The 14,059-nt window shown below is 36.0% G+C and overlaps 2 protein-coding genes across 2 annotated transcripts in view; one reads left to right on the top strand and one right to left on the bottom strand.

Annotated features, from left to right (window-relative positions):
- The window catches only part of LOC135083408 (ATP synthase subunit gamma, mitochondrial), an 89,425-nt gene that overhangs the window by 6,199 nt on the left and 69,167 nt on the right, over positions 1-14,059 (top strand). The window lies entirely within an intron of this gene.
- On the bottom strand, positions 836-13,531 carry LOC135083402 (vanin-like protein 1). Its single transcript, XM_063978141.1, has 9 exons — positions 13,371-13,531; positions 10,713-10,793; positions 9,126-9,209; positions 7,705-7,847; positions 6,405-6,592; positions 5,679-5,822; positions 5,066-5,242; positions 2,359-2,494; positions 836-1,796 (listed from the first exon to the last, which is right to left on the bottom strand). Exons 1-9 carry the CDS (start codon positions 13,425-13,427, stop codon positions 1,442-1,444), a joined length of 1,365 nt encoding a protein of 454 aa, XP_063834211.1. The 5' UTR covers positions 13,428-13,531; the 3' UTR covers positions 836-1,441.

Genomic DNA, 14,059 nt, shown 5'->3' on the forward strand with positions numbered 1-14,059 from the left:
TATTAACTATGTATTTTGAAAACCTGTAAACCTTTGAAAAAGAGGCTGACAATAGTGTCTGAGTTTCTTGCGCTGCTTCTTCTCAGCACTGGCCCATTTATTGTCCTGAAGCAGTGGTAGGGTTAATACTGGGACGTGTAAAAGTGCTTTTTTAAAGCCTACTTACAGAAATAAATGAGTTTTACTGAGTTTTACTGAGTTTTTTACTGATAGAGGTCTGTGATTGGTTCGGGTGTCACCCTGTGCGTCGATGTGAGACCTCATAGTAATGTTTGTAAATACGGGCGGAAATGACCTGAAGATGACAATAACTTTATGAATGAAATAAAAAGACAAATTGAAATTATGTAAAAACATTTATTACAATAATCATCACACCATGCGTAATTCTAATATCACAGTATCAGTGTCGTGATTTCCAGCATTTTTATTTAAATCCAAAAATATTTTAAGATTTTCAAACAGAATAAATTTTAAATCATATAAAATTCTTACATATTCACGACTTTTTTTGTTCGTAAAAAATATCAATAATTTTTCGCACACATAGAAAATTGTTTTAAAGTATCAAACTTATAAAATACTCAGTCATGCATTAACAAATACCATAAAATTATTAAATTAGTATTAATTCTAAATGCTGATAAATTGTGGAATATAAATCAATGATCCCTTATTAAAATTTCTTCATAAAGATGGGTGGATAAAAATAGATATTTTAATAAATAATTATTAATAGATTGCTTATCGTAACAACAAAGAGTTGTTAATCTATATTTTTTACAATAAATTAATATCTGTTACGATAACTTTTATTATACGTTTTTTTCACAGGAGCGTACTAAGATTTTGAGAAAGAAAAAATATTTTTCTCATCATCTATTAAAAGTTATTTTAAGTAGATGAAACTAAAATTGAACGCATTTTTTAGTAAATCATGATGGCAATTTTACGGTGGGATTTAATTTGTTTTTATAACCACCACAATCAATTTACAAATTTTAAACAGCATAATATTAACTTTGTAACTGGTACAAATATTAATGTATTAAAACATAATAACAACTAGAGCTATAGAGAGACATTAGACAAAATGTGTTTCTAATGTGTGTGACAAAGTGGAACACAAAATTTTTACTTGAGCAAGTAAAGTAATTTAAACGATAAATTATGTTCGATATCTTGATTAAACTGATTAATCAGTAATGCCTCTGATCAAAGCAATCAAGTTTTAAAAACACACTTATGTGCGTTACAGGACGATACACAAATATCGGACTCAAGTTTAAGTGTTTTAATACGGCCCTGAATCTGTCACGTATTTTCATATTTTAAAACGACGCTCAAAACTCAATTCAAATTCAATAACATAAGAATCCATTCTTGAATGAAGACCCACATAAGCGTCATTCCACAATAAATGCACTAAGAAAAAAATAGGTTACAACATCTCCAATACATAAATGGAGGCGATAATAAGAACTACCCTCAATCTGATCCAAAGATAATCGAATAACTCCGTCATTTCTTCATTTATCGTATCGTAAATCGATCCAGAATCGTTTAGGACGAAATTCTTCGAGTCTTTCGAGAAATCTCTGCCGAAAACGCCGAAAGTTAGCAAGTTATCTGCATTTGTAACTTCTAAAGTCACCTGTTTACTGTTGGCGGCCATTTTGAAGGCTTCAGGCTCAATTTTAGAGCCTGTCGTCAATATAATGGGGTATTGTATGGTTTCGGTAAAGTTGCCAGTGATAGAGATCTTCTCGAACTTGACGTTTGTACTGTTTTGGGACCTGGAAAAGAAGGAGACATAACTTTAGAATAAAACAATGGTGAAAACTTTTAGAAATGCATACAAAAAAGTTTAGTTATGTCTTCAGTGTGCTAACATGACTATTGAATAATTAAATATTAATAATTCCTATGTAGCCAGGCATATATGTACAGCTTGACCACCAATAAAACCCAACCAGTACCATCACCCACCACCCAGAACTAACTTGACCTTCAGTCAAGTTAGTTCCTAATCCTAAATTTACTTAATTGTCCTTAGAGTCAAATAACTAGAAAACATTACTTATCGCCCGTATTCACAATGGAACGCACAGCGTTGAATAGAGCTTTGTGATTGGTTCGTGTCACCCTGTGCGTCCACGCGCACTGTGAGATCTCATAGTAATGTTTGTGAATACGGGCGTCAGAATTCCTAAGCAGTCTTCTTTAGGTAGGTAAACCATAGACTTCCATCAAGAACGATTCACATCATTCCAGTATCCAAAGTTACAGCTCCCTCTAAATCATTTATCAAACAGTAATTAAAAAGGCCTTAACGAAAGAAAGTCAAGTAAATCTTACCCAAGAGAACAGCTTCGTTTGTACAAGCCAGCGCAGGCGAATACAGCGCAAGTCTGCGAGCCGATGTTGTGAGTGTGGTCAAAATGGCGGACCCCGTCGAACGCTGCCAAGCCGTAGTTCACTTCTTCTTTGGGCCCTGGATGAAGAAATTTATGGATATTAGAATGAACATACTAAACACAAGGTATTCACAATAAATTATTATTTAGGACAGTGCAAGCCTGTGCAGGCTGCTACCAACCGGTCATTATTGAAATCCATAGCTGGGCACCGTTAATCAAATAGTTAACTTCGTTAATCGTTAAACCGTTAATAAAAAAATTAACTTCGTTAAACGTTAAAACGTTACATTTCGCAAGATTTAACGCAAGTTAACGTTAATCGTTAATCCGTTAACTCATGATAATAAAACGAAAAAAATAATTGTATGCAAGGTTCAAATAATTTCGAAAGCTTATATCGCGCGTAGAATTTATTCCTCTTTTATGTTTGCGCTCTACAAGCTTTCGAAATTATTTGAACCTTGCATAAGTACAATTATTTTTAGGGTTCCGTAGTCCTGACAAGGAACTGACTGTAATTTTGTGGAGATATGCATATTAATCACGCCGACAAAACGGAAAAATAAAATTTGGAAAAAAAATTTTTTTTAGGGTAGCTCCCCTACATGTAAAGTGGGGATGATTTTTTTTTTTCATCTTCTATGCCATCGTGTGGGGTATCGTTGGATAGGTCTTTTAAAATGGCTTAGAGGTTTCTAAGACTATTTTTCGATTTAGAGATCCGTTAGCAAAATGTTAAAGTTTAAAGTGAAAATTTTTGTTCGAGTAGGACTAAAAACTAAACTGTTGGTTTTAAAAATCCGAAAAAATCATGATAATAGTGATCTTTATGAACTTTCAAGGAAAACTATAGCGGTTAGGATAGATCAATTAGTTTAGGAGTAATAGTCGTTTTACTCATGTATTATAAAATTGCATACCTAATAAAAATTCCTAAGAAGAAAATATTAAAAGTGACTTTAGATGAAGTAATTGCTTGCTCCTGAAATATACATATTGTGGTAACGACGGATAACTACGGAACCCTACACTGCGCGTGGTACGACACACACTTGGTCAATTTTTTTTTTCGTTTTAGTACAACTGCATTTCAGAATAAAAGCTTGTTTTTAAAAAAGTTTTTTAATTATTATAATTTTATTTTACACTTTTTAGTAGTATCTCAATCTCAGAGCCTTGGTTCAATTACAATATAATTTAGCACCGAAGTGCTCGAAAAGTCAAATCCAGCAAACCCAAACTCGATAAGTTTCCACCGTTTCGTTTAGGAATTCCTATGGCCACCTTCTGAATCCATCATCAGGACCCTGGACCAGGGCCGGATCGTGAATTTGTGGGGCCCTGGGCTGAAACTTCTTATGACGTTGTCACCTAAAAATATCGTCCGTAAACCAATTTTACAGACAACTTTTTTATTTTTATTATGGCCTACTTTTTAGCGGGATCTGGGGGCCCCTTGTAACCCCGGGGCCCTGGGCTGCAGCCCAATCAGCCCATAGGTAGATCCGGCCCTGCCCTGGACATCATCTAGTACTAAAGTGCTCGAAAAGACAAATCCAACGAACCCAAATTCGATGCGATGCCGCCGTTTCATTTAGGAGTTCCTTTGGCCACCTCATGACTCCATCATCAGACCAGCTCAATAGTACCATAACATTGCATTGTCATCGTACTTATATAAGTATACCAAATTTCAGCTCAATCGGTTGAGGAAAACTGGTCTTAAATTCAGTTGCAAGAGTGTCCCACACATACCTACTAACAAATGTGTCGTTAGTGATCGGGTGGAAGCCCGAACGTACTTGTCAGAACGCGTTTTTCAGCGTGCCTGCTGTATCTTTTTGGTAAATAGTAGGTACTGGATTAACGATTAACGGACTTAGGATAATTTAACGGAAGTTAACGAGTCCGTTAACATTTTTTAAAGTTAACTTAAAAGTTAATCCGTTAATAGAAATGTTAACTTCGTTAATTAACGATTAACGGATTAACGAGTTAATGCCCAGCTATGTTGAAATCATTGCTAGGCCTACCTATGTTAAGCATACGAGTAGTTAATCTCGACTTGCAGTCTTTTCTTTTTTTTAGCTTAAACGCTTCCTCTATCTTACCCGACTGCTAAAAAGATTTTTAGACCAAGCATAATCTATACTTATAATAAATCTGTAGAGAGGTCAATTCTGTACATGAAATATATTTTCAAAATAACTATCAGGGGGTGATTAAAGATCGATACTGATGCCAAAAATGCAATCAGTAAAATTTTTGTCTGTCTGTATGTTCCTTATAGAAACAAAAACTACTCGACGGATTTTAACGAAACTTGGTACAATTATTCTTCACACTCCTGGGCAGGTTATAGTATACTTAGGAATTCCCACGGGAACGGGAATTAGAGGGAATATCCTTTTGTTTGAAAAATCTAAACCGCTTAAGTTAGACGCTTAAAATTTGGCATGCAGGTACCTTAGTAAACTTAAAGCTTAGTTACAACAGGAAATTGCAAAATTCCCACGGGAACGGGAGTTAACGGGAAAAACATTTACAATCTAAACCGCGTAAGATAGATGAAGGGGGTAAAACGGGATCCACGCGTACGAAGTCGCAGGCGGCCGTTAGTGATAACTAAAGAAAATTCTTCTCACCATCAAATCCCATCTTCACATAGAATTCGCAGCAGAAACCATCATGGCAGACAGTTTCCTTATAACCCTGAGTGCTCGCAGCGATATCTAGCGGCCTGATGATGTACTGGGACAGGTCTTCAGCAGGGGACGACTTTAGCTCCAAAGAGTTTACTACTGGTGGGACGATTTGCTGGTCTGTGAAGGAAGCGTGAAAATATAGGTTTTAGAGGAAAAAGAAAATTAATTGTTGAAAATTTCCTTGCTTTGTGAAGTAATTGTGAAATTGGATAGGTAATTGTGATTATTACTGTTTAAGGAAAACAAAAAATCAAGGTTTTTCTTCTCATAGGATTAGAGAAAAGGCTAAATAGTTCAATAATGTTCATCTTGGAGTTGTAGTGAAATAGCTTTCACTTCACTTATACTCGTACATGTTCCAAATATAGTTTGCCCTACCAGCACTTCAAGACAAGATATCGGCTGGTAGGTACTGAGACGAAGTAGTGGAAGAAACTCAGTCACTTTTATTACATTGAAACTCAATCCTTATTTGTAATTTGGTTTGGTTCCTATAGTTGTAAGGTTTAAAAAGTTTATTAACTCATAATAATAATGTTGCGTCAACACTCACTTTTGTTCCCAAGTTTGTCCAAGTCAGCAATTTGAACATTGCTGTGCGCGCTCGCTTCAGAGCCGCTGTTACCAGCGAAGATGCCGAAACTTGACACCAAGTTGACGTTGTTACTGAAGGCCCAGGAAGACGCGAACTGAGACTCTGAAAAGGTAAATAGAAAATAGTTTTTGATTAGCTTCACCTTCACTGTTTTTATTGGCGGTCAAGCTGTAGATCCTGGCTACACAGGAGTTGCAGCGGTGGAAACGAGAGGTGGGAATAGTCCCGTTGCTCTTGAATTCGATAAAGCTCGGGTTTTTACCACTATAGGGGAAGCTCTTGGCCTGCATCTCAAGTTCTCAACTAATGTAAAGTAGTTAGTGCTGTTCAAAGAGATTTAGGAATTTCTATTTCACAAACACTTTGTTACCTAACCTGGGAACAGAATCCAGGAAAAGATTTCTGCAAGAAGAGATGGGCTAGAGGAAAGAGCTAACTATTGGTGATTTTTTTTTACCTTTTCCTTTTGATGAATTTTGTTGTTTTCTAATAATTATAATTCACGTGGATCCAAATACTAATAAAGATAACTAATTAGTGTGATAGTGTCTTTCCCAGGAAACTCTAAAAACTCAACATTTATTTGTTGAATGAGCAGAGCACCTTAATTTTTAACTATAATGATTTCAGCAAACGAAAATCAGGAATAATGCTTTGGAAATCTAGGTACTTCGTTGAACTTACCGCTCAAGAACGGTACTTCCGAAGACCAAGCACCAACCACCACAAAGTTGTCCAACTCCTCAGCCTTCCTCAAGACAAGGTCTTCCTCCATCAGCAGTCCAAACTGGACGCCGAAGTCAGTGGAGAAGGAACCGATGTTCGTCGGTGCTGTGGTGCAGTTGGCTACGGTGGTCAGGGGTTTTCTGTACCTGGTTGGAGAAATATTGGAAGTGATAAAAAACATAATATCTTTTATCTAACGGGATTGTTAACATGTACCTTAATTTTGAGTACATGCAAGCAACATTAAACATTAACATTAAGGTACATGGTAGCAATCCCGTCAGTAATATTAATTATGTTAGTGACCATGAAAGTTTAAAACAATAATATTTTATCTGCTTCAGAAGGGAACCGAACTCACGATAAAAACATGAACAACTTTTAAAGCCTAGTGCCACTAACATTAAAGAAAAAGGTTTATGTTGCTGAATTTCTGGAATTCAAATATTAAGAGAAAAGGTCGTGGGTTCGTCCCAGACAATTCGAGATTTTCCAGTTATTTAAGCAAAAGAAACCATGAAATGTTCATAATCTCAAAACTTTTAGAATATGTATGTACATACATGCTTGAAAGCAGAGGTTTAAAGTAAAATGTTGTGTAAATACTTAAACTTTACTTTACTTTAACACACTTCAAAAACATTTTAAAACAAAGGTAACTCAAGTATCTATAGGTATGACTAGAACACATCCTGCTTTAAGATTTCTATAATCTTCATGAATATTGTTTTCAACATAGATATCGAACGGTGAACTTGTGCCAGAAACAGCTAATTTAAAATTCAAAAACACCTCTTAATGACGCATTTTTAAGGAACAATAAAATAATGTTGCTTTGTTCAAAATTCAGAAAATTCTAATGAGTAGAATCGTTGGATGTATGGATGTTTGTCACCACTTCACGCAAAAACTCAACTGAATTTCACTCTGGCGAACCAGCTTTAATCATGAAATCTCAGAAACATTGTAGTTTCTGTGAGTAAGTGGTATCTAGCTGGTGGTATACCTACAAATAAATTTGGCAGGTAGGTTTCTTATAGGGTGTAGACATCCGCTAAGAACCGATTTTACGAAACTCCACCCCTAAGGGGGTAAAACGGGGTCCACCCCACCTACTAAGTCCCGGACGGCCCCTAGTGGATGAATGTGTGGATGTTTGTCACTCTTTCAAGCAACAACTCAACTGAATTTCACTCCGGCAAACCTGTTGAAAAAAGCTAGTTATTTATTCACAAAAAATATGTACTTTTAAACTTACACAGACACGACGTTGCCTTCCCTGTCGAAGACGAGGTTGCTCCGCACCAGTTCATTCTTGTTCTGGCAACGGGTCTTCTCAATCAGGTGGGCTACCACGTACAAGCTGGCTTCCTTCGCAGCGCTGGATATTGTTTCAACCAACTGCGGGAATAAAACAATCATGGTCATTTAATTTTATTCTTCACTGCAGGAGCACGATCCTCTTTGTTTTAGACACCCCGCAGTCTAAAGACCGATAGTGCGAGAATGAGCACACAATAACTACATCGATTTGATATCCTCATACAAATTAGAACCCGACCAAACTTTCGGCCGACTATAAGTCTGTAGCCGTAAACTACAGAAACCAATAGAGGAGTCCCATATTTCCCATGTCTAAATAAAGTAACAAGGATCATGAGTTCATGACTGTCCTACATTAAACAAGGATGTAGTGCAAGCTAAATATTTCATTAAACATATTTATTGACTTTTAGTTGGTAGTTTTTTTTTATTTGTGTTGGTTGAGCGGCTATTCTAGTTTAATAAAGGCCTAGTATCACTGCGACCGGTACCTAGTATTATATTATCTGTGCCGGTACCGATCTATTGTGATCGCTTTAGATCGTATAGCTGGTAGTTTATTGATTTTCTACTAGATGGCGCTGTGCTCTTTTAGTTCGCGCTATCATTTGATTTTTTCCGGATTTACTTATACTGAACTTCCAGATTGCCTCGATGGACCGACGACCTAAGGTCGTTGTGGAAATCATTGGTATTTTTGAATACAGTGGTCCAGTTTAGGCTGGAGTAACACTGTCAGAATCAAATTGTCTCTAAAACTCTAAACTAATCCTTATAGGTGCTATTGACTGATAGTGAATCTAATCAAATCAAGTACTAGTTAAGTAAAAAGTTTCGTATTGTTAAATTTAAAGTTATCGTTTTAAAAAATATAACTCCATTGTTATCAAGATCATGTTTAACGTGACGCACAGACAAGGAATTCAAATCATTTATGTATTGTTAAATACAAAAGACAACTGCGTAAGACATGGAATTACCAATTTTACGTTGTTTTTGAAAAGGACTTAACCCTTCGACCCTGAACTTTGAAAACCTCTAATGTTAAAAAATCATTTTCCACTCTGTAGTTAGAGAATCTTCTCAAAATCTTTTAATGTCTTAATTATTATTCTCTTTCTTCTCTAATTTCATTAATAGTACAGAAGAATTTTATATCGTTTATTCGTTTCAGCCAAATGTCGTCCACTGCTGGACAAAGGCCTCCCCCAAGGATTTTCACAACGACCGGTCCTGTGCCGGCCGCATCCAGGTCCTTCCTGCGACCAAATCGTCCGTCCACCTAATGGGAGGCCTACCTAAACTAAAAACAATAACTTTATACACCGTCAATAGTTTATTGTATTTGTAGATTACCTCATCATAGTTGTCCATTTCACACGTTCTTTCCATAGATGAGAGAGGCGCTTGCGGTGATGGCAGCACCAGAATATCCACATTCTGAAACAAAAGTAAATTGTACGTTTAATAATATAATGGATATTTGAAAGCAACATGGATGACACAATGTTGAAATAGTGTAGTAATGTTGAGTAGTGAACGCAAGGGAATGTCCCGGGTTCGATTTCGGTGCTATTTGATGGTGTCAAAAGGCCGCTTCCTTCTGTGATTGTATCTTTTATCGGGGTGAAGGCGATATATCATTATCCCACCTTCTTAAAGAATAATAAGATAAGAATATTGTACTAGGAGACCGTAGGAGAACTAGAGTGACTGACATAGCCCGCAGAATCGCTAAAATCAAGTGGCAGTGGGCGGGGCACATAGCTCGAAGAGCTGATGGCCGCTGGGGCAGGAAAGTTCTTGAGTGGCGACCACGAGCCGGAAGACTAGGCCTCCCACTAGGTGGACCGACGATCTGGTGAAGGTCGCGGGAGGTCCCTGGATGCGAGCGGCGCAGGACCGGTCTTTGTGGAAATCCTTGGGGGAGGCCTTTGTCCAGCAGTGGACGTCTTTCGGCTGAAACGAACGAACGAAGAATTTTGTGCTACTTGGGTTGTTATGTTAACCTACTTCTTCAATCACTCTCTTCTCTTCTCAGTCGGTACACTCTTGTCAGAGTGGTCATGGTCATTATTGTGAATCACGATGAGTGATGTTCTTCACTTCTTCAATATGTTACCTAAACAATTTTGGCAATTGGCCTTGCCAGTCTTGCCACCACTAAGTTGAAAGCTTTTTGAATGTTTATGAAGGTAGAGTACCAAATTAAGTTGAATACCAAGATAATACCACGTGGACAAATTTTGAAATTCTTAAAATCCATCGAAGATTTTGGTCTTTTGTGATGATAACTTAGGCTATAAATACAATATCATTATCAAGCCAAAAAATTCAAAATATTTTTTATTATGTTTTACTTGATGTCAACGGATGATGTAAGGTCATAAAGTCATGCTCGTTATATCATAATTTAAATAAGTGAATCACTATCAGTATGTTTTCTTACACAACTGTAAACGATTCATGATTTGAATAAACCTTTCTATGTATAACATAACTTTACTTTATTTCAGTTATCACATCTTTAACTTGTAAAAAGTGCTCTGTGATTTTGTAATTTTTAACCGTTTAAACAGGACGTTTTCAATTTCATCATCATCATTTCAGTCACAGGACGTCCACAGTCCACTGCTGAACATAGGCCTCCCCCAATAACTTCCAGATTGACCGGTTGGTAGCGGCCTGCATCCAGCGCCTTCCTGCTACCTTTATGAGATCTTCTGTCTACCTTCTGTCCAAGTATGAGCCACAAATAACACAAAGCCATAGTGGAAAAAACATACATTCGTATTGAGAACCTCCTCCTTTTTAAGTCGGTTAAAAATAAGAAAAGAAAGAATTCTGAAAGTTCTGAAGCATTTTCGTTTTTTTCGCCTCATCGGTGACCCGTAGCGTTTAACGTGTTAACATAAGTGATATTTATTTAACCTATTAACTTACCAGTTTCCCAGCTTCATGTATGAGAGGCACGTAGCTGTTCACCTCCCCATGTGTGGTCACCACGCCTGCCCGGTACGTCTCCTATAATCAATATCATGGCTTAGTACGAATTCAATTGAATTTGTTATGAATAGGTTTCCTGTTGTAAGAGGATTATTATTAAAAAGTGTCGTTATCCTTTTATCAAAACTTCCTGGATAAATCATACTAAGGTACCTACTAGGTACTAATTTATAAAGTGAGAAGATTTTTTTGTATGTTTGAAACGAATTAACACAAAAAGTACCGGATCGATTTTAAAATGATTTCAACATTAGAATGCTACATTTATCTCTGAGTAACATAGACTATAGAAGACTGAAATCCATCGTGAAAAGCCATGGGGAAAAGATAGTTAAATAATAAAAATAAGAAATTATAAAAAAGCAGTCGGTGATTCATAACAGCTATTGTTTTTATTTAGTCCTTACTTCTTTGTATGTACAACTAGCGACCCGCCCCTGCTTCTCACAGGTACAACGTACTAAAAACCTTCGTCTTGAATCACTCTATCTATTAAAAAAACCGCATCAAAATCCGTTGCGTAGTTTTAAAGATCTACTTATACAGTGTGTCCGGGCATGTAGTGATCAAACTTTAAGGGCGTAATCTATGGACAATTTTATCGATGAAAATACTTCAAATTTGGGGCTTGACCCATTTCTCGAAAAATTACATCGATTTAAGTTTTTAATTTTTAGTTTACACCTCTTCTTTAAAAAACAAGTGAAAGCGTGGGTAGCTTACCATTAATAGGCAAATATTTTATATCATGCGATAGCCAATAAAATTATCTATTAGTAGAAGAAGAAAGCAGACACAAGTTTCATACATTTTATGGAAGTAAGAATAGATTGAATTAGAAAAAGACATGATTTTTTTCACTTCTTTTTCAGTTATTTTCCAACACAAGAAAAATCAGGTCGTTAAGGTATGTTTTATTTACATTGTATTTTTAGTATTTGAGCTATTCTACAAAACGAATGTAAATTTATTAGTCTACGTCTATTAGTTTCGACGTAATTGTTGAACAAAGATACCCCTTCCCAGCTGTTTCCATAGTAATCGGAATAGGTTGTGTGATTCTTTCAGGCAGTGCATTTTCGCATGTCGCGTGCGCTATGGAAACCGCTGGGAAGGCCCATCTTTGTTCAATAATTACGTCGAAACTAATAGACGTAGACTAATAAATTTACATTCGTTTTGTAGAATAGCTCAAATACTAATAATACCATGCAAATAAAACATACCTCAACGACCTGGTTTTTCTTGTGTTGGAAAATAACTGAAAAAGAAGTGAAAAAAGTTATGTATTTTTCTAATTAAATCCATTCTTACTCCCATAAAATGTATGAAACTTGTGTCTGCTTTCTTCTTCTTCTAATAGATAATTTTATTGGCTATCGCATGATATAAAATATTTGCCTATCAATGTTAAGCTACCCACGCTTTCACTTGTTTTTTAAAGAAGAGGTGTAAACTAAAAATTAAAAACTTAAATCGATGTAATTTTTCGAGAAATGGGTCAGGCCCCAAATTTGAAGTATTTTCATCGATAAAATTGTCCATAGATTACGCCCTTAAAGTTTGATCACTACATGCCCGGACACACTGTATAGGGACAGACAGACGGGAAAGCGACTTTGTTTCATAATAAGTATAGTAGTGATGAATACTGGCCTAAAATCCTTAAAAACAAAACACGGTCACGAAAACGAAAATAACACAATCTGTATTTTCAAAAAAAGAACGCGCGACGTGACGTATGATGCGTCGCCCTATTTTTCGAAGGGCTACAACACAAAGACTTCGTTTCACTTTAGAGCGAGATGAAGCGAAAACAAGGAAACGAAAATTGTAGGGCATTTATTATTGTCCCTTTCTAGAGCGGGATGCAACGAAAACACGCACCCGATGCGTGATGGGTCGCCGACCCACGTGTTTCAAACAATTGAGATCTATAGGTTTAAATGATAAGAATTTTATTGTATTTTTCTTTTATATTATTATTATTGTTAGGAGCGATTTCTTCTTTGTACTAAGTACTTATAAAATTAAATGACTAATTAATAACACATATTTTCACTTTACTTATAGGTATTTTTTCTTACAGCTAAAAATGCACACATACTCGTAAATAAGGAAAAATCAATCATTTTAAATAATGCTCTTTTGATTGGAGGAAATAATAAATTACTTAGAAAATAAAATATTGCATCCTCTTCTATTATAAAGCTATTTCTAATCAACATTTACAAAACTAAAACAATTTGTAATTGTACCCTAAATAATTTATTTTCTATTTTACTTAATTGGGAAATATCAAAATACCAAGCTTAATGATTTCTTACATTTAAATGTGAAGTCCATTCAAGTTGTATGTTTTAATCATTTTTTAACGATTGTTAAGTTACGTTTATAATATGTATACGAGTACCTACCTATATGCAGTGGGTAGGTAAGTACATAATTATATTAAAATAAATTAACTAAATCTTTAAAAAAAAAAGCAAATTCATCTGCTGAACATAAATTCAAATAAAAAAATATTTAAACGCGTTTTGTTTTTTTTTCTACCCGCGCCAAATAAAATCTTTTTAATTAACAAAAAAAACTTACCTCGCTGGCCAGTGCCACTCCAACGCACAGAAAAATAAATCCAAATGAGAAATTCATTTTTATTTTTTCACAAACACTTTTTTACACTGCTAGTACTGGCAGGTACGACTTTCCCACTCGGCTGACGACGCCGGATTGCCGTCGCTAGCGAAGAAAGAAAAATAAAGTTGCATCTCGCCAGCTGATTGCGACCGGTACCATGTGGCGTGAGAGATAAGCGATAATAAAACGATAATCCGTGGTGGTGTGCTGGTAGCGTGGTAGATACTGTTGAAAAAAATCTTCTTTTCATAAAATCAGTATCTTTTTATAGTCCGTTACTACATTATAATAAGGCCAAATGTTAAGTTAAGTTAATGTTAAGGCCTGCAGCAGCCTGGACGGGCTGCTCGCCTTCTGGGGGGATCTGGGGTGGTTGGAGTAGGAAGATAAACCACAAATCGCGCACAATGGCCCTATCATGAGGCTAAGTGCGGTATTCGATTGCCCTGCAAAACTAACTAAGGCCAAATGTTTATAGTTACTACGAGTTATATCTCAAAAATATTACGTGTAGTTTGCATTATTTTTAGTTGAATAACAAGTCTGCCAATTACATAAAATAAAACTATTACTACGACCACATATTACTACGAGGCTACGGGCCCCGTAGACACGTAGACGTAGCTACGTCTACGGGACCAACGTCG

The sequence above is a fragment of the Ostrinia nubilalis genome, chromosome 23 (assembly GCF_963855985.1).
Source record: "Ostrinia nubilalis chromosome 23, ilOstNubi1.1, whole genome shotgun sequence".
NCBI classification, from domain to species: domain Eukaryota; kingdom Metazoa; phylum Arthropoda; class Insecta; order Lepidoptera; family Crambidae; genus Ostrinia; species Ostrinia nubilalis.